The 24,963-nt window shown below is 35.3% G+C and overlaps 1 protein-coding gene and 1 non-coding gene across 3 annotated transcripts; both read left to right on the top strand.

The window, feature by feature from the left end:
• Positions 1 to 2,535: 2,535 nt before the first annotated feature.
• Positions 2,536 to 24,859, top strand: LOC142639027 (myosin-2). 2 transcript variants are annotated; one of them, XM_075813114.1, is made up of 26 exons: positions 2,536 to 2,586; positions 2,711 to 2,830; positions 3,310 to 3,903; positions 4,481 to 4,582; positions 4,772 to 4,915; positions 5,011 to 5,161; positions 5,277 to 5,304; positions 5,483 to 5,651; positions 5,858 to 5,921; positions 6,045 to 6,058; positions 6,143 to 6,227; positions 6,965 to 7,068; positions 7,170 to 7,308; positions 8,219 to 8,337; positions 8,498 to 8,650; positions 8,737 to 8,826; positions 12,986 to 13,063; positions 13,421 to 13,579; positions 14,278 to 14,478; positions 14,723 to 14,928; positions 15,031 to 15,166; positions 16,545 to 16,674; positions 16,972 to 17,082; positions 17,163 to 17,278; positions 23,447 to 23,659; positions 24,013 to 24,859. In XM_075813114.1, exons 3-26 carry the CDS (start codon positions 3,427 to 3,429, stop codon positions 24,484 to 24,486), a joined length of 3,663 nt encoding a protein of 1,220 aa, XP_075669229.1. In that variant the 5' UTR covers positions 2,536 to 2,586; positions 2,711 to 2,830; positions 3,310 to 3,426; the 3' UTR covers positions 24,487 to 24,859. The 2 variants fall into 2 exon arrangements, with proteins under 2 accessions (XP_075669229.1, XP_075669231.1); XM_075813116.1 differs by lacking the exons at positions 2,536 to 2,586; positions 2,711 to 2,830 and adding an exon at positions 2,896 to 3,002.
• On the top strand, positions 8,904 to 9,012 carry LOC142641822 (small nucleolar RNA snoR100). Its single transcript, XR_012845500.1, has one exon. It is a non-coding gene; the product is annotated as a small nucleolar RNA snoR100 (small nucleolar RNA).
• Positions 24,860 to 24,963: the final 104 nt, after the last annotated feature.

The raw sequence follows: 24,963 nt of genomic DNA, 5'->3' as shown, positions 1-24,963 counted from the left end.
TGGACTAAATTAGGATCAAGCATGCTAAATTCTAATTCTAAATTTCAGATGTTTACATGTTCAAAACACTTTTTTTTTTCAAGAACCTAGATGTTAGATCCAAGTTTTTATGAATGACACGTTGTTTATCTGTTTGTTATTATTATTGTTATTATTAGTAATACATGTTGGACAATTGGATGGTATGTCACGGTGATTGTTACCATACTTTAGAAGGTTGATTACATTTGTCAGGGTAGGTGGCTAACACCTTTATACTTCATAAATTAGTCCTTGATCTTAGGTTAATGGTTCTTATAGTAGACTTTATCATATAATTTTCATTTCTTTTAATAATGCAACGAGGATATTTAGCCATGTATTTTTCTTAAATTTTATCTTAAGATCAAGTCCATGATATTTTACTTCTTTATTTTGTTTTTTTTTATTTATATTCAATGAAATATAAATCTATTTTTTTAATTAATAAAGTGATTTACTTTTTACAACATAGTTTTCTTATTATATTTCTTTCAATTAAAATAAATGGTGGCTCCATGTGTCTAGCCTTCGATCTATGGGGTCAAATATTGTTAATCGAATCTCCATTTTGAAAGGAAATTAACAAGATTTCCCTCATTCACATGGCCTTAATCAAAAGAAAACTATCTTGACGTTACAATTTGTCACATGTATCTACTTATCTATCTATATATTCATAGCCAAAACTTAGAGACTAATTGGATTCTCAATTTTGCACCACGTATCCCATTTAATTTTTAATTTTGTTCAAAGTAAATTATTGAATGTAAAAATTGAAGAGTCCAAATCCAATTAGGTTCTAAATTGGATTTCAATTGGAGTCAAATTTTTCGCCATGTGTTCGTTTATTTTTTCAATTTTTGTGGCAAATGAATTATTGGGTGAAAAAATGGAAGAGTCTAAATTCAATTAAATTCTAAATTATACACACACATATAATGAGAAACCATTACACATTTTAGAAATGTATGGCTTTAAAAAAGTGTAAGCTCATACTATGTATAATTGTGATTGTTTTTAATTGTACCCATATATATATATATATATATATGAGGCTACACACTAGTTATGATAAGGAAAAGAAACATAACATCATTTTAAATTTCTAGTAAATCAGTAGGTTTGATTCATAATTACCATAATCTAATTGTTAAGAAACTTGTGGTTCAATAGCATTTTCCAAATTTCTCTCATGTGGGGACTTGGGTTTGAATTTCCTTCTTCTATTTTGTTATAAGAAAAAATAAAACCTTAATATAATTGAAGTGATGGTTAATAACTTATACGTTATAAAATAACATTAATCCTTCAATTTGTTAGGAGAATAATTGATTCCATCTCCAAAATATACAAATTGAAAATGAACTTTTTGAGTAGTGAAGCAATGGTAACAAGTGATAAACACAAAAATCAACATGTCATAATAACTACTGAGCTAAAGGTCATCATGACACTAATTAATCTAATCACCTAATTTCAAGAATAGTTTATACTCCTCATTTCTCATAATATCCTTGCTACCTTCATTGCCTTAAGCTCTCATTCCTTTCTTCAAAGATTAATATAGTACTGCTGCATTGATGTTTATCCTACATTTCCAACTTTGCAAGACAGATAAGTACTTTTCTTGAGAGAAAATGTAAAGACAGATATAGAATTTAATCTCGAGTTATTCAATTAATTTTTCCTATTCTAATCCTTTTCTTGCGGTAAGAAATAACATAACGATTTTAATGCTTCTTCAAACATTTATGTAAAATGTTAACATGTGAAATTATGGAAAACAGAAAACTGTTGTATGTATCACACTATTTTCTTGACTAATACAAAGCAATAAAGCAGCTCACGCACTTGCCAAAAGAGGCAACAGGTAGAAGATTTTGTTAATTACAGTTTCATACAACCCATCCTCCAGAGGTAGTTTTTGATCGTTTTGATGTAACTGCTATTTGGCTTGTCCGATTTTAATGTTCAAATGAAAATTTGAATTAAAAAAAAAAATAGTAAAAATGACAGTCAATATCTCATAGGTTTATAGCTTGGTACTAATGGTCATGGATTGTGTTATTAACCTTAAAAAAGAAATCCAACAAAAATACAGTTTTATATATAATTTAAAAAAGATAAAATTTAAGTACAGTATTTTAAGTGTTGTTTTTTAGGTTTCAGCATCTAAGACATTGTACCTATACCTAAGTTTTACCATTTTAAAAATATATATAAGCTAAATAAGATGAACAAAAGCATCTTTAATTTCATCCTACACCTCATCAGAACACATATTAATAACAAAAACAAACCGATTGCCCAAAAAAGAAAAGTGGAGTTTCTCAAAAAAAAGAAAAGGAGTTTCTAAAAAAAAAAGAAAAAAAGAAGAAGAGAAGGGTATAAAGGGAAATTAAGAAAGATTTAGTAAAGAACATACCAAATTAGTAAATATCTGCAAAATCCATGGGTAATCGAAACAACCCAATTTCCAAATTTGCAACAACTCTCAGCTTTTCAGGTGCCTACTCCCAAGTGTCTGTGTGTTACTTCTTCTATCCAGCCAGCCCAGCCTTTCAGGTCTAAACTCCCCTTACTTGCTGCTAACTTAATTTTTTTTTTAAAATATTTTTTTATTCTATTTATTTTAATCTTATTACAAATATATATATATATATATAAATAAAATTCTAACCCATATCAGATCCAAACGGTTTTCTCAAGAAACGTATGCTCATGCTCAACCCCACCCACCTGAAACAAAAATTTGAATTTCTTCACGCAACAACAAAAACAGAGCAACGGCAACAAATCCCTCCTCAAAGTAAGTCTCCCACAAAAAATAATTTTGATTTCAAAAAACATAAAAAACAAAAATAGTGGCCTTTCTTTGTGTTTTGTGTTTTGTGTTTGTGTTTGTGGTGTTGTTTACAAAAAACAACCGCAACAGCTTTGTTTTGCTTTCATTTCTGTTTTCCTTTTCCTCTCTTCACAAGGTTTGTTTCTCTCTCTCTCTCTCTCTCAACAGCAAACAACCTTAACCTCTTCAAATCACTCTCTCTTCACCTCGTAACTGACGATTTTTAATTCTCTTCTTTTTTTCATTTTCACTACGCTCCTCTGGATTTTGTTAGCCAAATGCGGTGCCTTTGTTTTTTTTTTTGTTTTTCTGAAAATTTAAAAGAAAAGTGTTTTCAGGAAACAAGAAAAACAGTTTTTAAAAATTTGCTTTTCGTAGCAATTTTTTTTTACGTTGAAATTCGAGCTCTCAGTTATAATTTCTAACGTATCGTTTGGGATTAGGGTTTTTTCCCCCGACGAATGCAGGGATTGGTGTTGAATTTGAGCTTGTGAGAGAGCGAAATTTGGATTCGTGAAAAAAAAAATTTGTGAAAATTGGAGAATTCGACGACGACGAAGATGGCGAGGAGCTCGTTGGAGGAGATGCTGGACTCTCTGCGGCGGAGAGATGAGTCCGATAAGCCGAAGGACATGCCGCCGGCATTGCCGTCTCGGCCGCTGTCGAGAGCTCGGCTTCCGTCGGCTCGCCGCTCCCTGCCGAACAACTTCAAGGTCGGCGACGGCGGCGGCGGCGGCATGGGAGAGTGTTCGCCGAGGGCGATGAATGTGAAGGAGGAAGGGAAGAGGAAAGAGAGCGATTTCGGGACTAAGAGAGGGAGCTTTGGGAGCAAGAAGATGAAGAAAGATCAGAATGCGGAGTCGCCGTACGCTTTGGAGGCCGTGGCGGAGGTGGAGGAGGGGGAGGCTTGTAGGAATGCCCCAAAGGAGGCTTCGGGTTCGGATCGTGGCTCCGCCGTGACGTGTGCCTCGCCGCCGCCCATGATGAAGTCCAAGGAATTGGATTGGAATGATAACATTGGTTATTTCATCAAGAAGGTAATTGACAATTGTAAAATGTTTTAGTTCTGATTGATTATTTCTGATACTGTTAATTTAGTTTGGTAGCTGTGGTAAATGAAGTGGTAAAGAGTAGGAGTGATCGGTAAAAAGTGATTTTAATTTTAAGTTTTTTTTTTTTTTGTTTGGTTTTTGATTAGTGGGATTTTGTTATTTAATCAAGAAGTTGATCTAGTATTAAATGAGGTTAAGAGTTTTTGGCTGTACAATAAATTTCGAGAACAGGGCTGCTTTTTGTTTTTTTCTTTCACTCCCTGTATGGTTTTCGGATAAATCAGTTACTGGGTCTTTTATTCTGGTAAGAGCGTGAAAATAAATGTGGTGGAAAATACATTTTAGTTTTGTCAATTTGTTTTGATGGATTGATTAGTGCACCTAATGCAAGGGTCACTTTCTTTTCAAGTGTATAATCCATTTGATGTTTCGGACCAGCGTTGAGTCTGTTCCTTCAATAGGTTGAAAATTTAGCAATGATTTCCTTGAATTCTTGTTGTGGGTTTAATCTGTAGGATTTCTGAAAATGTGCATTTATTTTGAAAGTAAATTTTCTATGCAGAAACTTCATGTTTGGTGTCAGCTCCCAAGTGGGCAGTGGGAGTCAGGAACAATACAATCAACTTTAGGGGAGGAAGCACTTGTTTCACTCTTCAATGGAAATGTAAGTTTCTTTTTATTTTTTTTTGGTTGATTGATTGATGGAAGTGTAAGTTTCTTAAACTCTTACAGATAAAAAAAAAAAAAAGTTCCATAAAATTTTGCCGTTTCTGAAATCTGTTTGAACCATCTTGTGTACTTTGGTCATTGTGTTGTAATTGCACTTATGCTGTGTCATTACTTATTACCATAGGTGATAAAAGTGCTCACAGGAGAACTCATACCTGCAAACCCAGATATATTGGATGGTGTAGATGATCTTATACAGCTTAGTTATTTGAATGAGCCATCAGTACTATACAATCTTCGATACAGATATTCTCGGGATATGATTTATGTAAGTATGATATGGCCCTTTTGCTCATGCTTGCCAGTCAGATTCATCTCTTTTCTCACTCTCCTTTGACAGTTTTTGTGGTTTTCTTTCTGTAGAGTAAAGCCGGTCCAGTTTTAATTGCAGTTAATCCCTTCAAAGTTGTACAAATTTATGGAAACGATTTTGTCACAGCTTATCGACAAAAACTTACAGACGCCCCTCATGTTTACGCCATAGCAGACTCTGCTTATAACGAGATGATGAGAGGTGAAAGAATCCATCTTTTTTTCTTTAATTTGTACAAGAAAAAAATGGTTTCTCAATTGCGCATGTGTAAATTCTATCTGAAGCCTTTTCTTCTTGTTATAATTATATTTTGCAGATGAAGTAAATCAATCCATAATCATAAGGTTAGAATGTCTTCTATTAAGTTTTCTATTAACTAGGGGCTTGGTTATGGACATTTTCCTTAGTGTTTTTTGTTTTTGTTTTATATGTTTTGTTCATCTGTTTTGGTCCCGATCTCATTTCAAATATTTCATTTGGTAGTCAGCATGCAGAATAATCTTTTAATTGTGTTTCTTGCAGTGGGGAAAGTGGAGCTGGGAAAACTGAGACGGCTAAAATTGCAATGCAATACTTGACTGCTCTTGGTGGTGGCAGTTTTGGGATAGAGGCTGAAATACTTCAGACAAATTATATACTGGAAGCATTTGGGAATGCTAAAACTTCAAGAAATGACAACTCTAGCCGATTTGTGAGTTTCTTTCTTTTCTTCATTGCGGAAGGTTCTCCCAGGTTTATCATGGTTTATAGCTGAAAATTTTTGTTGGGAGATGATTGTTAGGGTTTTGCATTGATAATTAATGACTACCCTCAGTTTTCACAATTTTTAAATAGGAGAAGAGCTATGCAATTTGGTTTAATGGTTTAACTATGTTGAATATGTTCTGATTTGTGCAGGGGAAGTTGATTGAGATTCATTTTTGTTCACTGGGGAAGATATGTGGTGCTAAAATCCAAACCTGTAAGCATGTTTGATATTGAATAATTGTTGTCATGTTATGCTATTTTTGTGATGCATGTCAATCGAGTTTACTGACTTAATTTCTGTTATAACCTCATGCTTACCAACAATAATTGTGGACAGTTCTGTTAGAAAAGGTAACCTGTTGCCCCATCTGAGTTCCTGGAACTTTTATATCTATTCATGTTTCACTTCTGAACTTATCACTCTCTTTTGAGCAGTCAAGAGTAGTGCAACTGGTCAATGGCGAGAGGTCATACCATGTCTTTTACCAACTTTGTGCTGGTGCTTCATCAGTTCTTAAAGGTAGGACGTTCATTTGTAATCATTACACTCTAGTTTCTCAAATTTTAATTTCTAGTTTGGCTGATTCACATTCTTTCAGCGTGCATAATTGTTATCCACTTTGACAAATATGGCTATAGACATTGTATCGTTCTGGTAAAGGCCCTGAACCTTTTCCTGCTATTATGTATTGGTTTGTTTATGGGAAATTTAGGGTTTCAGGTCCCTCTGAAGTCATCATATCATAGCCTTTAGCCTGTGTCTGCTTCTACATGTACTCTTGCCATATGACAGTTGGTATTCAGCCTATTTCAAACCACCTACCTGGTATCGTATACCAAGAATTTTCTAAATATTGCAGATTATACTTAGAAAATGGCCAATTTTTAAAATAGATAGACCTTATGACCTATGGATCCTCTTTGTGGTACCTCTCAAATGTTCATTGTGCCCTCCTTGTGTGTTGTGAGTGGGCCAGCTTAGTAAAAACATTGAGAATAGTTGTCCCAGCTTTCCTAATTGTTTCTCCCAACTAGCCTCATCTGTTAATTTAGTGATGGTTAGCAATAATCTCTGCTTTAAACCTAAAATGTTGTTCATATTCAAGTATTAAGTCTTGAGACAAGCATTTTCTAAAAATAAAGCTAGACCAGCCATTGTGTTCTCTCAATTTTCTAATATGCTCATTATTCATTTGAATGACTTTGTAGAGAAGTTTTTCTCTCATACTTGGAATTAATTTATGTTTTTCTTTGCAGAGAAACTGAACCTAAGAATGGCTAGCGAGTACAGGTATCTTAATCAAAGTGATTGCTTGGCAATTCATGGGGTTGATGATGCTCGGAAATTTCATATGCTCATGGTAAGTTTACTTGTAGTTGTTTTCATCATTCTGGTTCACATTCCCTATTCCATTTCATTTTGTCTCCTATTATCCTTATTGTTGTTTTCTTATTTCTCCAGGAGGCCCTAGACATTATTCAAATCAGCAAAGAAGATCAAGAGCACACATTTAGAATGCTTGCTGCAGTATTGTGGCTGGGGAACATATCATTCCAAGTGATTGACAATGAAAACCATGTAGAGGTGTTGGCAGATGAAGGTAAGATTTGTGTTTGGCTTTGTGACCTTGATGAATGTCTTGCACCTAACGCTGTTTCTATATTGGCAGTGTCTATGGTAATGCTAGTTGTATCCATCAAAAATTATTTCTCTTAGTCCTAAACTGGTATTTTTGAATTGGACCTTTTGAGGTTTAGGAATCACATGGTGATATTTGAGCCTTGTTAAGGTGCTTGGTACATATAGATGGAGGGCATAAGATTAATGTGTCAATAGCAGTTCCTCAGTCCTCAGCAGAGTATGTTTGTTGCTAGACATATAAATTTCGTTGGTTGGCTGCTAGAAATGTTGAGAGATCTAGAATCTATGGTTGAACCCCCAAGAGGTGGCTTAATCAGCTAGGGACCAAGTCTCATGAAGTGGAGGTTACTAGTTTGAATCTCCCCTTCCCCTCCCTTTGGAGCCAAAACTTATTAAAAAAAGAGAATATCCATTATGATTGGAAGCTTAGAAAAAATTATGTTGTTATGCCAGTTAATATGAACAGAATGATTACTGTTTAGATTCCTTGGCTTGGACCTTAATTTTCTGGAGATGTGTCATAGTGTGAGTTGAACTCAAACTTTGGAAAGCGCTAGAAGAAACTTTGATAGAGAAAAAGTAATGATGAATGGTAGTGTTTTTCTTCCCCTCTCTTTCTTTGTGTCCTCTTTATTAAGATATGAGATATCTGTGTCCAAAAGTCTATGTTATCCCCTCTAAAATGGAAACTCCTATTTGTATTTTCTGTTTTTACCTATGGACATTGTCTAGTTTCATTTTATTTGATCTAAAACTTGGTTTAAGCCATCTGCTTTTTCTGTGTGCTGGCATATTATACATAATTCTTTAAAGAATTTCTTATATAAACTTACTTTGAAGTGACTTTTACTCACTTTTCCTTTTGGCAGCTATAACCAATGCTGCTGGGTTGTTGGGTTGCAGTTCCCAGGAACTGATGGTAGCTTTATCTACCCGTAAAATCCAAGCAGGCAAGGATAGTATTGCTAAAAGATTGACATTGCAGCAGGTCTGTTTAGCTCTCACTCAACAAGACTATCCCTCTATTCCAAGCACATCTGAAATGCACTCTTTTGGGGTTGCATTCTTTTTTTTTTTCCCTCCATTATATTATTATAACACAAATCACCCGTTGTGTGACATGTGCCCATTTATTACCTCAAATTCAGGCGATTGATGCAAGAGATGCATTGGCAAAACTTATATATGCAAGCATGTTTGACTGGCTTGTAGAACAAATCAATAAGTCGCTTGAAGTGCGCAAACAATGTACTGGGAGATCCATAAGTATCCTTGACATATATGGGTTTGAGTCATTCAAGGTATATGGTGTATGATCATCTATGATTGATGTTTTTAGTGCAGTATATCCGCATTTTTATTGATGATATCATCTCCTCATTTTCAGAGGAATAGCTTTGAACAATTTTGCATAAATTATGCAAATGAGAGGCTGCAACAGCATTTCAACAGGCATCTATTTAAACTTGAGCAGGAGGTGAGCATATCAAATTATTGTGACTACTTTTCATTAAAAAACAATGCATCTTTTAAGAATTCTTCTTTAATACAAAAGAATGAAGGAGGCATGGTAGTGTACACGGAAATTGAATTCATGGGTCAACAAGTCTGCTCTCTCTGATGCTTTCTCTTGAATTGAGGGCCTGGTTTAAGACCCACATCATTTCAATAAATAAATAATAACTTATTAAAAAAAACTTCGTCTTTAATAACATGATGCTTAAAGAATCACAAATGTTTCTTGTCATATATTGTCAACCCTGTTCTCTTAGTGGTGTTTGCTTAATTGCAGATCTATCTGGAAGCACAGGGAGATATTTGTTTTAAATTAGTTTTATTTAATTTAGGAATTCACTTGCATTTTTATTTTAGGTCTTTGTAGTTAATTAGGCTATTAGCATTATATTTCCTAGAGTCAAGAATATTTTTGTAATTCAATGTGTGGGAACAGATCAGTTCTGACATCATTTAGAATTAAGGGGCCATTTGGTAACGTTGTTCTAGTAATGTTGTTTGTATTTTTTTGAAATACGTGTGGTAACGTTGTTCTAGTAATGTTGTTTATATTTTTTTGAAATATATGTGGGTGAAAAATTGTGGAGAAATGCGTTTAATGTTGTTTAAAAACTGAAAACATGTTGTTAAAATACTATATCAAATGGGGCCTAAGTTTCCCTAGTTAATTAGAATTAGAATTAGGGTTTTCCCATTAGTGTTGGTAAAAGCGAGGGGTGCATTTAAGCACAAAGGCCTCTGGGAGCCTAGGCTCAAAGCGCAAGTGCGCACCTGATTAAAGGGAAGTGCACATTTTTAAAAAATAATTTAAAAAGTTGAAAAATTAGTATTAATGAGAAATGCAACAGTCAACTGATCAAATTATCATATAAATTGATTTTTTATTTTTATTTTTATTTTTATATACGTCATATAAGATTTAGATATGCTCTACTTTTGCAATTTTAACACAAAAATTGCAAGGCAAGTCATTTTATTTTTTGGGATAAGCTAGATATGAGTACTTCCATGTAATATCCTTTGTTAAATCTCCTATATCCATATGACCTATGACTAATTAGTAATATTAGTTAATAATTTAATCACTTAATGACTATAACTCTATAAGAATTAGTCTACTATGTTCAACATCAACCACTAAAGCAACTAAACAATTACCACATATATTATATCATACGTTTTTTTTTTTCATGAATGAACTAGGAATATGAGGACATTGCAACATGGTAATTGTTACTAAGGAGCTAGGTGGGTTAATGTTTCAAGGAGAAAAAATAAAAATAGAGAAGAACTGGGAGGTTGTGGGTTGGGTTTTAGGACAAGTTATACTCAAAATTTTTTTTTTTTTCGATAAGTAAGTTACACTAAAGATATGCAAAATCAATGGTTTATATCAATAATGTCAAGATCCTAAAGTGCGCTTCGTTGAATGAGCCTAGCTTTTGAGGCAAAAAGGGTCGGAGTCCTAGGGCTTCGAGCTTTGAGCTTAAGCGCGCTTTTAACAACACTGTTTCCCATGCCAGTTAGAATTAGGGTTTAGTAGTGTATTTAAGCGTAGTATTGTACTCCTATGAAGACAGATTTTTTTGAAGATGAATAAAATTTCTCTTGAAATTCTTCAAATGGTTTGGCGTTGAGTCCTAGTGGTTTTCTCTTGTTTGGTGTTGATTACTAGGTTATCTATCTTTTATTTTCTGTCCTTCAGTTTCTATTGTTTCTATTGTTGCATCGTTTTGGTTTTGTCTTGCATCCATTCTCTAAGCGGTTCTCACATACTTAGACTTTGTAAATGACGGGGATGGAAAGGAGACTTTGTAAATGACGGGGATGGAAAGGAGACAACGAGTATAAGGGAAGGGAAAGGGGAAGATATATAATTTGACTACCATACCCTTCTCCTATATAATGTCTTTTATTAGTTGAGGGGTAAAAGTGGGATTTCATACCAAGTAATAAGGGAAGTGAAGCATTCCACCTACTTTTGGGTGGAGTACAAAAGTGGGCATGGGATGGAATCCAACGTTCCATTCTACCCATTTCTTTCCTTTAATATTCACCCCCCAAAAGGAGGAATTCCATTATCCCTATCCTCCCCTCCATTTTAATAAAGGTTAAAAAAATATGATCTCTAGAGAAGTCCATGATAAATTATTGCACACCCTAAAACACGAATGAAGATTTTTTTTTTATATATATATTTTTATCACCTAGCAATTCTGACATTCCATGTGTGCATTAGGATTAGGATGTTTTTACGATATAGACATTTAAAATGAAGTTGACATTGATGTAATGTCACGATCAGTCTATGATGTGACTTTTACTTCTCAAAATTTAACAATCTCACTGTTTTTCTCTTTGTATAATTACTCCCTATAAGAATATCCAGCTGTGCACTTAGTATATTGAACCCCTTTTTGTAGATGTAAGGCTCCGTGGGAAACAAAAGTAGGAGGATAGAAAAAGTAGGGAGGATAGAAAAGTAGGAAGGATGGAGAAATATTAGTTATCCATGATGTGTGTTTGATAGAATGGATGAAAAAGTTGAAAGATTGAAAATAACAATTAATTTCCTTTGTTTGGTTGAGAAGAAGAATGAGAGGAAAGGAAATGCATTGTAATTTGTGTTAAGTTATTGTTATGCCTTATCACATGAGAAGTTTTTTTCCCCATTATTTTTTATAGTTCTTGAAGGTTTATGTCAATAACATTTGAACAGGATTTTCCTCCAAAGAAAGTTCCTCCAACCCATTACGTAGGAACTCAAAAGATTATCCACATGTACTTTTAGTCACATGACCTACTTATGGGTATGTGGCTTATTTAAATGATCATGTTATATAATACCTATGGATGGTCTTTGGAACTACTACATATTGTGTTGGAGGGCTGCAACCCATTTCGGAGGAAAGCTTTGTCCATAACATTAATGATGCAATACAGCAATAGTAGATTACATCTTACTTAAATATTTTACTTATATAAAAAAAAGGTAGATTGCATCAATAAATGAATTTCAAAAAACATGCCTCAAATTCATTAGGGACTTGTTATAATATATGAACAATGAGATATGTTTGTTTTTTTATTTTTAAAATTATTATTATTATTATTTATAAAGAAAAAATTCTTTCCATTTGTTTTAGCTTAAAATCTAGCTTATTTTCACTACCAATTTAAGCACAACGTTTTAAAGCCTCACTTTTCCTAGGGGTAATTGTACTTTACCCAACTTATTCTAAAAACAAAATAAGCCAATGAAATAAGTTCATCCAAACTCAAGCTTGCAATAATGTTGCGATGATATCTTCATACATATCCAAAAAAGAAGAAGCAATGGTGTGGTCATAAATAATAATAAGGAGAAATTTTATAGTAGGGTGAAATAATAAATTTCGATTTGGGGGTAAAATATGAAATTTTATTCCCCCCATCCTCTCCCCATTTTCCCTCTCCCTTTTGTTTTTCCTCTCCATTTTGATAAGAAATATTTGTGGGCCTAGGTAGAAAACACCCTCCCGCACTTTTTCTTTACTTTCCATTTTCTTTTATTTTATACCAAACATGTGAAAGCACCCATCTTCTCTCCCTTTTCTTTTCCCTATTTCCCATCCTCCATAAAATCACCCCAACCAAACAGACTCAGAGTATCATTTACTCTTTGCTGTTCACTGACTACATTTCATTTGTCGGTGACAATAGAGTGTGCATTTTCATTAGTGTTTTGAGGTGGACACTGCAAAAGTGGGGGGGGGAATGAACAAAGCTAATCTTAATTCAACCTTTCTGTTTGTTTTCTTATTCCTTAGAACAAGGATCCTATGCTTTATCCTCAAATAAATTGTAGTTGAGGATTCTAGATGCTGACCATGAGCCCAATTTTAAATATTAAATAATTAGGAAAATGTACTTGAAGACATTCTGTAAAGTGTTGAGGGTTCTGTAGTGTTTCTGGTTAGACCAATTAATTTTGCAATTAGAAGTTCTTGTTTAAATTATCCTTCTTTACATGCTTTCATTAGATTCCTTTTTGTTGTCTACTGCTTCAAATAAGCCTTCCTAACTAGCAATATGATATAATTTTTATAATGGCAATGCCACAATTTCCTTGTTTATTTCAGGACTATGAATTGGATGGGGTTGATTGGACAAAAGTTGAGTTCGAAGACAATCAGGAGTGCTTAGATCTCTTTGAGAAGGTATTTCTGGGGTTCACCTTTGTATCATTCATGTGTTACCTTGTAGTCACAAGCTGTTCGGAACATTTTCAAAAATTTCTTTTGATTTGACTTTCTCAGTGTACCTTTTGATATTAAGAGAGTGGGTCCTTACACCTTCTGGTGTATGTTTTGCCCCCTCAAAAAAGGATTCTGATTGCCTTCATTTATATACTCTACTGTATAGATAATTTTTCCCTATAGCTTCAAAAAACACTCAGTCTCAGGTGCTGATGATGCGCTTATTATTTCTTCTTGATTTGTTTCTTCAATATGAAACCATTCTATGTATCTTTGTAGGTAAATCATTCACTTTTTATTGTGTGGTGGATTGTGCAGAAACCTTTGGGTCTACTAACTTTGTTAGATGAGGAATCAAATTTCCCTAAGGCCACTGATTTGACGTTCGCCAGTAAGCTTAAGCAGCACCTAAATTCTAATTCTTGCTTTAAAGGAGAACGAGGCAGGGCTTTTAGCATACGTCACTATGCTGGCGAGGTTAGTTAATGCTCAGTTTTTGAGGAGGTTCCCAATAGTGTGTTTTATGATGATTTAACCTGCACTTCCCAAATTCTAATAGTGAAATTTGACTCATGACTCATCTGAGTGTTGTGCCTATTTTGTGATAGCAGGGGTGAAGGTACTGTGTGTAAAGAAGTTAAATATCTTCTACTTAAAAAGAACTTATATATGAGGGTGTTTGGCAAACCATACAACCATATCTGACACTGGCATGATACTAGATTAGATACTAGTGCAACTTTGACCAGGCTTCGATTTATTTGAGTTTGTCTAAACCACACAGGAATTATGTTTTAGCTCTCTATGGATTTATGCTGCACTATTTTTAGGATACATAAATAGAATAATTAGAAACAGTTCTACATATTACAAAATAGAACAGATTTGGATTGGCTTAACTTGATGGTTTGTTAATACCCCATGTACTAATAACACGAACAATTACATTGTTACAAAAATGTGCAAGGGAGAATCTCCTTCCATTTTTTTTTCTTTTCTTTTGCTATTCTCTTCCAAGCAACATCCTTTTCTAATTCTGCAAGAGTTTACATTGCAACATAGTCACCAGGAAAGGCAGAGCTTTCTAAAGCATTCGTGCAAGATTGTGAACAAAGAAAGTCATTTTTCACTTCCTAATGTGTTTATTGTTTTTCTAATATTTGGAGTTCTATTAGGTTCTGTATGATACAAATGGCTTCCTGGAAAAGAACAGAGACCCGCTGCCCGCTGATTCTATCCGACTTCTCTCATCATGCAGTTGCCAACCACTACAGCTGTTTTCCTCCAAAATGCCTGACCAGTCCCAGAAACCAGCAAAGTTGGGTCAGATTACTGCATTGGATCCCCCGAAGCAGAGTGTTGGTGCAAAGTTTAAGGTAAACATTCTTTTTTCATTCTTTTGAATTGTATGTATGAATAGCTTTAGTGTGCTTAATATTTGAAGTGGAATTCATGGAATTTATAACAGCAGCATGTGATCATATGAGATGATTTAGGAGTTATATTCTGTTTTGATATTACAATATTTTTAGAAGTATGAAAAATTACAAGATTTGTGGTACTATAAGTCAGCTGGAGTTCCTGTTGCAAAATCTCAAGGAATCTTGTGGGTTATTGTAGGGCCAACTGTTCAAACTTATGCAACAGCTTGAGAACACCACACCTCACTTCATTCGCTGCATAAAGCCAAATAGCAAGCAGCTTCCTGGCATATATGAAGAGGACCTTGTCATGCAACAGCTCAGGTGTTGTGGAGTTTTGGAGGTTGTTAGGATCTCAAGATCTGGATATCCTACTAGAATGGCACATCAACAGTTTGCTGGAAGGTTGTGGGTTTAAACCTCCCTTAGTTCTTTAATGGTTCTTTATAATTTTTTTTTTCTTAAACATATGCTGAGTTAATTCTTGTATTTTGCTGTTATATTTAGGTATGGGTTCCTACTTTCAGAGACCAATGCATCTCAGGATCCATTAAGTATATCTGTTGCAGTGCTAAAGCAATTTAATGTCCTCCCTGAAATGTACCAAGTTGGTTATACCAAAGTGTATCTCAGAACAGGGCAGGTATTTTCCTTTATATATATGTGTGTGTCCTCTCTCTATCCTATATTGTTGATCCTCTGTTCCAATTTGTGATTTCCAAAATTCCGGTCCTCTTTGAAAAGTCAATAAGCATAAGATTGATGAATTTCCTAATTTACCCTTTATTTGAGTAGTTAATCTGTTAATATCCCTTTTTCACTAGTTTTATTGGAGTTTAAATTAAGGAGGGTACTTTTGGAAACTTATTTCATTTTATTTGAAAGACAGTGTATTAACTGATACGCCCTTAAAAGAGTAGGATTTTCAAAATAGGACCGCAATATGGGGTAAAAGGTGCGCGTGTATTAAGGTTTCAGCATTCTGCATAAACCTTGAAGCAAAACTCTAAATTGATTCAACTTTGTGGTTGTAATCAATAAGGTTTCTTTTTTCTGTCCTGAGTGAAAATAATTAGACTAAATTGGAGTTTTGATTTATATCTGACACTAGCAAGCATCTCCTATGCTGCCTTTCCCAAAAGAAAAAGAAAGGGGTGTGGGGGAGTTAGAAGACTTTCCTACAAAAGTGCAAGAGAAAGCCTTCTTCACACTTTGTCTATGAATATCAAGAACCATTCATTGAAACTCATAATTGTCATGGCCCGTAAAGAGAGGTGATTTATGGTACAACTTACAACTGCTTCTGCTAACTAATGTCAGTCTGAATTATTGAGTGTTCCTTTTCTACAGAAATAATCAACAATCCCTATCGTCCTATCAGTTAAAATCAAATGAACCATAAAATTGCAAATTCAAGCCCCAAAAGCTTTTTTAAGTTGTCTTATGATGATATGAACTGATTTCTATGCTTTCTACTTAGAAATTCATAAAATAATAAACAAAAAATGTGAAACAGTGCCCAAAAATTCTGGATTAGTTAGAACAGTCTACAATAAGAGGTGAACCGTAGAGTTTATATTCTTAATGTTTTGTATTTCTGAAAATAATTAAGCACTGTACAACGCTCATTCATCACCAAAACTTGCCTTCTACCGGCAGTACTTGTGCTTCTGGTTCTATTGTTGTTGCCCCAATATTCAGCTAGCTTTATGGGGTCCCTGACTGTAAGGATGTCCGTGAGAAGAAGGAAGATTAGAAAGAAAAGGGTAGAGTAGGAAAAGAAAAAAGTATTGGGTTGTTGGGGCTGGGCCATTGCTGTGTTACTTGAAGCATGACTATGGAATGAAACCAATTTTAACATTTGACTGAAAGGGTAATCCGTCAAGTGAAATGAATCTCTGTACCCTGGAGCAGTTTTGACTTTTATCTTTCCATTTGAATGAGATTATTTTATCTGATAAAAAAGTGATTTATTCTAATATAATATTTACCTGATGCTGTTATTTCTTAATGGTTTTTAGATTGGTGCGCTGGAGAATATAAGAAAACAAGCTTTGCAAGGCATACTTGGTTTTCAGAAATGCTTCCGCGGTCACCAGGCTCGTCGTTTATTCCATGAACTCAAGGAAGGAGTGACAACATTACAATCATGTAATGCATGTGTTTCTTTGCCTCTAAATGTTTCATTTGAAAGCAATTGTTTGCTCCTATAATCTTGTTCATGTTAAATTTATTCTGCATCTGTTTGGACTCTCTACAGAGCCTTGTGGTTTTCTAGGCCTTATTACAGATATTTTTTCTGCAAAGTGCCTAAAATTCTTGAATTTGTTTCTTGAAGTCTGAATTGGTTTCAGGGATTCCTTTGATACTTTTGGATCTTCAGCAGCTTTTTTGCCCCGTACCTTCTTTTAATTAGAAATTTTGATTAAACTAATGGAACCAATGCAGTTGTTCGTGGTGAAAATGCTAGAAGGAAGTATAATATAATGATAACGTGTTCCACAGCTAGTGCTCCTGAAGCACTTGATGAATTGCATGCAGCTGTGCATTTACAATCTGGTAAAACTTATTTCGTTCATTTCTTTTGTGGCGGTTCAATTGCATACAGTTTTCTTATTGTTCATTTTCAACAATCATAGTAATACGAGGATGGCTGGTTCGGAGGCATATCAATGGTATGCGTAATTTGAGGAAGGTACATCCTGAGAAAGCAAAATCCAAACGGAAGCCAAGCAGAAATATTTCAGAAGTGAAGGTACTCTTTTGTGAAGCACTTATCAGCTAAGATTTTTTACTCCTGTTCTTTCCTTTTAGTAAAATGATGTCTGTAGGTACCATATCCACAGGTATAGCCAAGTGAACTCTTTCATCTATTTTGGTCCTTTAACTGTTATTTGTAGGTTGTAGAATATACATATATTTCATTTTAAGAGGTGTTTTCGTTTTTTATCACTTTCATTAGACCATGAAGTTTTGCTGGACATTTGGAACTGCAAGACTCCCATTATCTGGAATCTTTTCAATTTCTTGAAGCTGAATTTAGAATTTAGATTTAGTTTTCCCACGATTCCCTTGAAGCGTGTTTTCTGAAAAAGCAAAACCAATTTTATTGCCAATGAGTTTTGGCTAATTGACACTTTGTCCACCCATAAGAATGGGGTGTAGGGTGCTAGTGAGCTCTAGCTCAGATGGTACTTCTTTTCCCATAGTAATGGGTGGAGGATGAGGCCGTGGGTTCAAGATCAACTGGGTGTGTTTAACTTTAGCAAATTAGGGTAGATGAGAAGAGAAAAGACTGAAAGAGAAGACAAATAGTAAAAGGTTGAGGGCTTACTTATTTAGACCTTTCAATTTAGCAAATCTTTATTTTAGAGTGATATTTTATTTTATGATTACATGAATACACAAGTTAAAACAGGGATAACAGGCCAATTGTAAAACAGCCACAATCACTGACGCCAGTACTCCCTCTCATGAGCTAACAACCTTGTAAGGTGTCACTAGGCTAAGCATCTGAGAGAACATGAGGTGTGAAAATAAGTGTCAAATAAAATGACAGTCAATCTTGATATGTTTGGAGTGTTCATGCAGGACTAGTTTGTTAGCAATAAAGATAGTGGTGTGATGATCTCAATACATCTCCATAAGAATGGGAATAGTAAACACTAGGAGAAAATGAACTCAAAACATTTCTGAAACAGTATGAGGCTATGAGCCATAGCTCTATAGTCAACTTCAACACTAGAGCAAGCAACGATATTATGATTTTTACTATACCAAGTAATTAGATTACTTCTAATAAAGGTACAATAGCTATAAGTACACCACCTATCAGAGTGACTACCATCCCAGTTAGTATTACTGAAACCAGTAATTGACAGGGAAGAGGAAGGCCTGTAAGAAATAATGTAAGGTATGGCAAACAACCTCAGTGAGAAGGAGCATGCATATATTGATCAACCACACCAATGACATAAGGGATCTCAAGATCAACATCGGTGAATAGTTCACCATGCTCACCATCAAATTTAACAGTGGAGTGCATATGAATATCAACAGGATGAGTAACTAAGAGCTTAGTTTCAGACAATAGATCAAGTACATATTTCTTTTGAGAGAGAGGGATATGAATAATGGTATGATAAATCAACTTCCCAATTAGCTGTTGGAATCTGCCAACATCAGCAAACTTTTCACCCAAGACGTGAGTACCCATGAGCCCATAGGCCTTTCACAGTAGAATCCATTGGAATTTTTTTTTTTTTTGATAGGTAATAAGAGTATTATTAAACAAACTGTAAAATAGAAGAAAGCAAATACAAGGTGTCCATGATGGTGAACACAAGGAAATGCAACAAACAACAAACAACAATAAAAAACTTAAAGAGCAATACTAAGAGAAGAAATAAACTCCAAGATATTGGAACAATCCGGAAGCCCCAACACCTAGACCAATCAAATAAAGTCTTCTGGCATAGAGCTTGTAATTGAGCCAAGGTTTTCTTGGTATCCTTAAATGAGCGCCGATTTCTTTTCATCCAAACAATCCACATCAAACAGCCAGGAACCATATGCCATATATCTGAATTAAATTGTCCCAGTCAATAGCTCCAGCAATACACCAAGCTTTCCACAGAGCTTGGTATGACCCATTGAATCTCAAAGATTTGAAACATATAAGCCCACAGAGACTGAGCTATAGGACAATGGAGGAGGAGATGATCCACAGTTTCCTCATTCCAATGGCACATACAACATCGATTCACCAAAATGCACCCCTTAAGAATAAGACTATCCAATGTAAGGATTTGCCCATGAACCGCTGTCCACACAAAAAATGCCACCCTCTTAGGGATCTTAGCTTTCCAAACCCCCTTCCATGGAAAATTGGAGGCGGTTGCACCCCTAATGTTATTGTAATAGGATCGGATATCAAACTTGCCATTTCCTTTGAGACATTAATGAGAAGTGTCACTCCCACCATCCCTAGGGATCCGAGATTGAATGAACTCAAGAAAAGAGAAAGCAACCTCTAATTCCCTTTCATGAAAATCCCTATGAAATCTCAAATTCCAAATTCTATTGATTCTACCCTCCTAGTAGCATAATACATCGGAAATGTAAGCTTCCTTGTCATTAAAACACACATACAACTGAGGATAGCGCCTTTTAAGTGAGTTATCCCCAACCCACTTATCATGCCAATAAAAGAATACGAGTGCCATCACCCACCACTAGGGCCACATGTTTGGATAAATTCTCCCAACCATCATGAATACCACGCCACATACCACATCCATGGGCCCTTCTACATAGTTTAGTAGTCCACCCCCCTTGACCCTCTCAATATTTAGTTGCAATAACCCTCCTCCAAAGATGAGTGCCTTCTTGTCCAAACCTTCATAACCATTTCCCTAACAATGCTTTATTAAAATGCACTAACTTCCTGATCCCCAAACCACCCATATCTAACGGTACACACACCTTCTCCTAAGCCACCAAAGGATATTTAAAACACTCCTCTGAAGATTCCCATAAAAATTTCTCTGAATATGCTCCAATCTATCAGCCACAGCTACAGGGATGACAAATAATGATAGGTAGTATGTATGAAGGCTAGAAAGAGTACTCTTCAACAGGGTAAGTCTACCCCCTTTTGATAAATAAAGACGCTTCCAACCTGAGAGTTTCTTCTCCATCCTCTCCAATATAGAATTCCACATAGATGCCGTTTTGTATGGGGTACCCAATGGCATTCCCAAATATTTCATAGGCAGACTACCCACCCTACACCTACTAATGGTAGCCAAAGCATCTGTATTTCCAAGGAAATAGTGAAAGCACCCAGATCTTTTGTATGCAGTGGTTGACCGAAATATCGTTTCAATTTAGCAATACAGATGCAGTCACTTTCAAAAATGATAATATTGTCCACATAAAGAATCAAGAAAGGTGCTGGTGGAAAATTGTGGTATACAAGAACAATATAATCAAAGGTAAAACATTGGAAACTGTACCCAAACACAACAAAAATAAATCTATCAAATTAGACACGACGTGAACACTTCAAACCATACAAAAACTTTGACAGGCGACATACAAGGTTTTCACTATTGGCTACAACATATTCTGGCAGTTGATCCATGTACACCTCTTTTTTAAAATCTCCATCAAGGAAGGCATTCTTGATACCAAGATGGTATAAAGGTTAAGAACAACTAATAGCAACAGAAAGCAAAATTTGAACATGATTGAGATGAGCAACATGAGAGAATTTCTATATAATTGACACCATAAGTTGGTGTGTACCCTTTGGCAGCAACCTTGCCTTAAGATGGTTAATAGAACCATCAAGAAGATACTTAACAGTCTAAACCCAATGAAAACCTATAATTTGTTTCTTGGAAGAGTAGTATGCTCTCAGGTTTAATACTTCTGAAGAACACTCATTTCCTCATCCCATAGCATGTGTTTCACCCAAATGAAGATAGTATCACCTTATAAGAGGGGAGAATAGAAGTAAAGGACATAAAACAAGCAAATGAATATAGGGTGAAGTGCAATTGTAGGATACAAATGGAGTAATTGGGTTTAAGTTCAAGAATGTTTACCTTGGCATAAAGCAATTGGTGGGTCATTAGTGTTTGGGGTAGAGAAGAAAGTAGGAACCTTTGACAAGGAAGATGGAAGTATCAGAGTTATAAGAAACAATGTGCATGTCTTGAGATCTCTGATAAACTTACAATGTAGGATTAGGTAAGGAAACCGGAAGAGTAGGAGAGGATATTGAAGAATCCCCCTCATGACTGAAGATGAGATCAATAGAAAAATTCTAACCTAACGAAGAAAATAAGGTGGTGGATTCAGAAAAGGTAAGATTAACAACCACAAAGTATTGTTGGGAGTCAGAATTATGACAATGATAACCCTTATGAGTATGAGAGTATCCAAGAAAAACACACTTGCAAGGGGAAAGTTTATCCTGGCTATCCAGGCACAAGGAGTGAGCGGAAAGGGTGAGTGATTAGGATCTAAAAGAGAAATATAGACTTATGACTCAAAACAATAAGAAGGCATATGAGTAATGAAATTCCATGTAGTGAGGACAACATCACCTGAAAAATGTTTGGGTACTTGCGTAGTGAATAATAAGGTGCAGGTAACGTTTAATAAATAGCGATGAGTTTGTTCAGCAACACTCTTTTGTTGACAGGTGTGTGCACAACTAGTTTGACGGATAATACCACGATTTTCACAAAGGATTTTATAATAAGTTGTGTATATTCTAAGGCATTATTAGAGTGAAGAATTTTAATGCACCTATTAAATTGAACAAAGATCTCAATATAGAATTTAGAAACAACATGAGGTAACTTAGATCTTTTCTTCATAAAAAGTACCACTTCATACAAGATTAATCATAGAAAAATATAACAAAATTAAGAAATCCATTTAAAGTAGGAGTGCGTGACAGATCCCATATGTCCATGTGGACTGCCTCAAATGACTAGGACTGACAACTATGACTACTACTAAAAAAAATTATGATGATGTTTTGATAACTGGCACTGTTCACATTCATGGTTAGATACGACTCAATGAAAGAATTGCAGATTTTAGTTTTGTGTAGGACCTGTAGGTGAAAGGCAAAATATAAAAAAACAAAATAGAAACCCTAGGCTTCACCAACTTAGGGTGCTTGGCATCACCTCCAAACATAGAACACAAACGAATCAAAATCGTCTATCCCATTCCATGCTCCGCAAATCAAAATATGCCACTTGTCCACTAATTCCTAATTTTTTGTTATTTTATTTGACTTGCCTAAAATAAATTTTAAAAAGAAAAAAAAAATCCAATGCATTTGCAACTCCGCCCCTAACCACTAATCTCAGCCCAATGCCACTTTCATGAATTCGTCGGAGTCATCAACTTCAGTCACAACCACCAAGTTGAGGTAGATCTGAAGTTGATTTGAATGCCCATGACCACCATCGTCATCCGGCGACACCACTAGCAAGGAACCACCACCACCATGGTTTCTTATTCTTCTGTCCCGTTACTCAACTCCTCCAAAATTAAAAAGGTTTCCAGATAATGTATTTCTTAAGAAAGAAGAAATATATTTCTTATCCCAAAAAAAAAAAAATTTCTTAAGAAAGATTAAAATATAGTTGGAAATTTCAACTATTCAAATCAAAATTAAGAAAAGGGGTCTAGGACTTCCACCACCATGTTCTGTTTAACGAATCAAAACCTTCTTAAAGTTGTGTTCAGGTTGTGCTCCTCAGGGACGTTAATGGCAAGAAAACATGGAGTAGATAGAGGCGGTGGCTGTGGTCTAGGAATAATGAAAAGTCAGCAGTGATGTTGTTCGTGGCCATAAGTGGAGTTGATGGCAATGAACTCATGTCAGTGGGGGTGGGCAAACGTTGGTGGTCACAGTGGGGATGATTATGTGTTGGTTTATTTTTTATTAAAAAAATTATTTTAGGTAAGTCAAATAAAATAGCATAAAATTAGGAATCAGTGGACAAGTGGCATAAATTGATTTGTGGAGCATGGAGTGAGACAGAAAAAGTGAGATAGTAGATTTGGACTCGAAAGGGGAGATTTGAACTCACACCCTGTGTATCACATTCATTCTATGATAAATGGCACACTGCATTACTTTGGTTTGCATTGATCACTACCAAACTGTATCCTTGGCAAATGGAACTTTGTACAATGTATAACATGTTTCATGTAAGTTGAATTACACAAGATACAAAGAAGCAACTGCAACAAATACTTATTTATTCCTTTTAATCTACATGCATTTTGAAATTAAAAAATACAAGACAAAGTTTGTTCTGTGTTTACTATTTGTATGTGATGTTTGTCAACTGGATGATTATAGAAGTCACTATTCTTGGCTGCGCAGGATATACCACAAGAGCAGGCTCAGGTTCTGCCTTCAGCTTTGGCAGAGCTTCAAATGCGGGTTCTCAAAGCAGAAGCTACTTTGCAACAAAAGGAAGAGGAAAACACTGCACTGCGGGAGCAGCTACAACAGTTTGAGACAAGGTGGTCAGAATATGAGGAGAAGATGAAATCAATGGAGGAGACGTGGCAAAAGCAGATGGTGTCTTTGCAAGTGAGTTTGCATGTTCATACATTCGTTCAAATCAATTACAAAAGATATAAATATATAATATATTTTTGAGGTACCGCCACCCACGCTAGGCGAGTTGGTACTTCCCCAAGCCCTAACGGCTTGAGGGGTTCATGGACCCAGGTTCAAGTGGTCTCAGGGTGGGGTTATACTGTCGATTGTCAAAAAAAAAATATATATATATATATTTATATATTGGGGTTAACAAAAACAAAAAAGGGGCTGGAAGACAGTCAAAAGATATTTTGGGAAAAATTGCAATTTGGATGGTAATAAATAAATAAATAAAGCCATTGTACTCAGATGCTAGGGTATTAATGATAATTAAAATGCAGATGAGTCTGACTGCTGCCAGGAAGAGCCTAGCTCCCGAAAATGCCACAGGTCCACCTCGAAAACGCAATGCTTCTTCACCGCCTCAGAATTATGAGTCTGAGGATAACATGTCCATAGGATCTCGAACTCCTGGTGATAGCACACCAATAAAATTATCGGGTACAATTCATGATGTTGGAGCAGGGAACAACACTAATGGTTCTTTGGATACAGTCAGCAACCTGGTTAAGGAATTTGAGCAGCAGAGACAAACTTTTGATGATGAAGCCAAAGCTATAGTTGAGGTCAAATCAGGGCAGTCAGCTTCTACTGTAAATCCAGATGATGAACTTCGGAAACTTAAATTCAGGTTTGAGATGTGGAAAAAAGAATACAAAGTTAGGTTACGGGAGACAAAGACAAAGCTTCATAAACTTGGGCATCCAGAAGGTCGTCGGAAATGGTGGGGAAAGCGAAGCTTAAGAGCATCATAGTACTCTCATTTTAGATCATCTCTGGTGAAGTATGGACAGATGGAGGTATCTAACAAAATGATGTCAAAATACTGCCTATTTGCCTTTCCAGGAGCTGTCTTTGTTTGTATTTACAGCCAAAATATGGGTATTCCCATGGTGTGAAGCAGTCAAGGAAGAGTGTATATGTACCAATTTTTGTTACTCGGCAGATGTGTTCATAAGTTTGTGCATAGCCAAATAGGAATTTTTTGAGAGACTTCAGCCAGTAAGCCTTTCTTATTGAGTAGTTTACTAGTTTAGTGTATTTGTGTATAGTCTGTTGTCATTGATGTAATTTGACAATATTTTGTACTTAGAAATGAAGATATGGAAAGAAAGTGTTCATATTGCCCATCTTTGTGCACGAATTGCTTGTGGTCAGCTCTTTTGAGTATCGATGTGTAAATATATACATATTATCTTTATAGTGCAATCTATCTTCTTCTCTCTCTCTCT

This window comes from Castanea sativa, chromosome 6 (genome assembly GCF_040712315.1).
Source record: "Castanea sativa cultivar Marrone di Chiusa Pesio chromosome 6, ASM4071231v1".
Taxonomy (NCBI): Eukaryota; Viridiplantae; Streptophyta; class Magnoliopsida; order Fagales; family Fagaceae; genus Castanea; species Castanea sativa.
The sequence above is the reverse complement of the archived record's forward strand: the minus strand, read 5'-3'. Positions and strand labels throughout refer to the sequence as shown.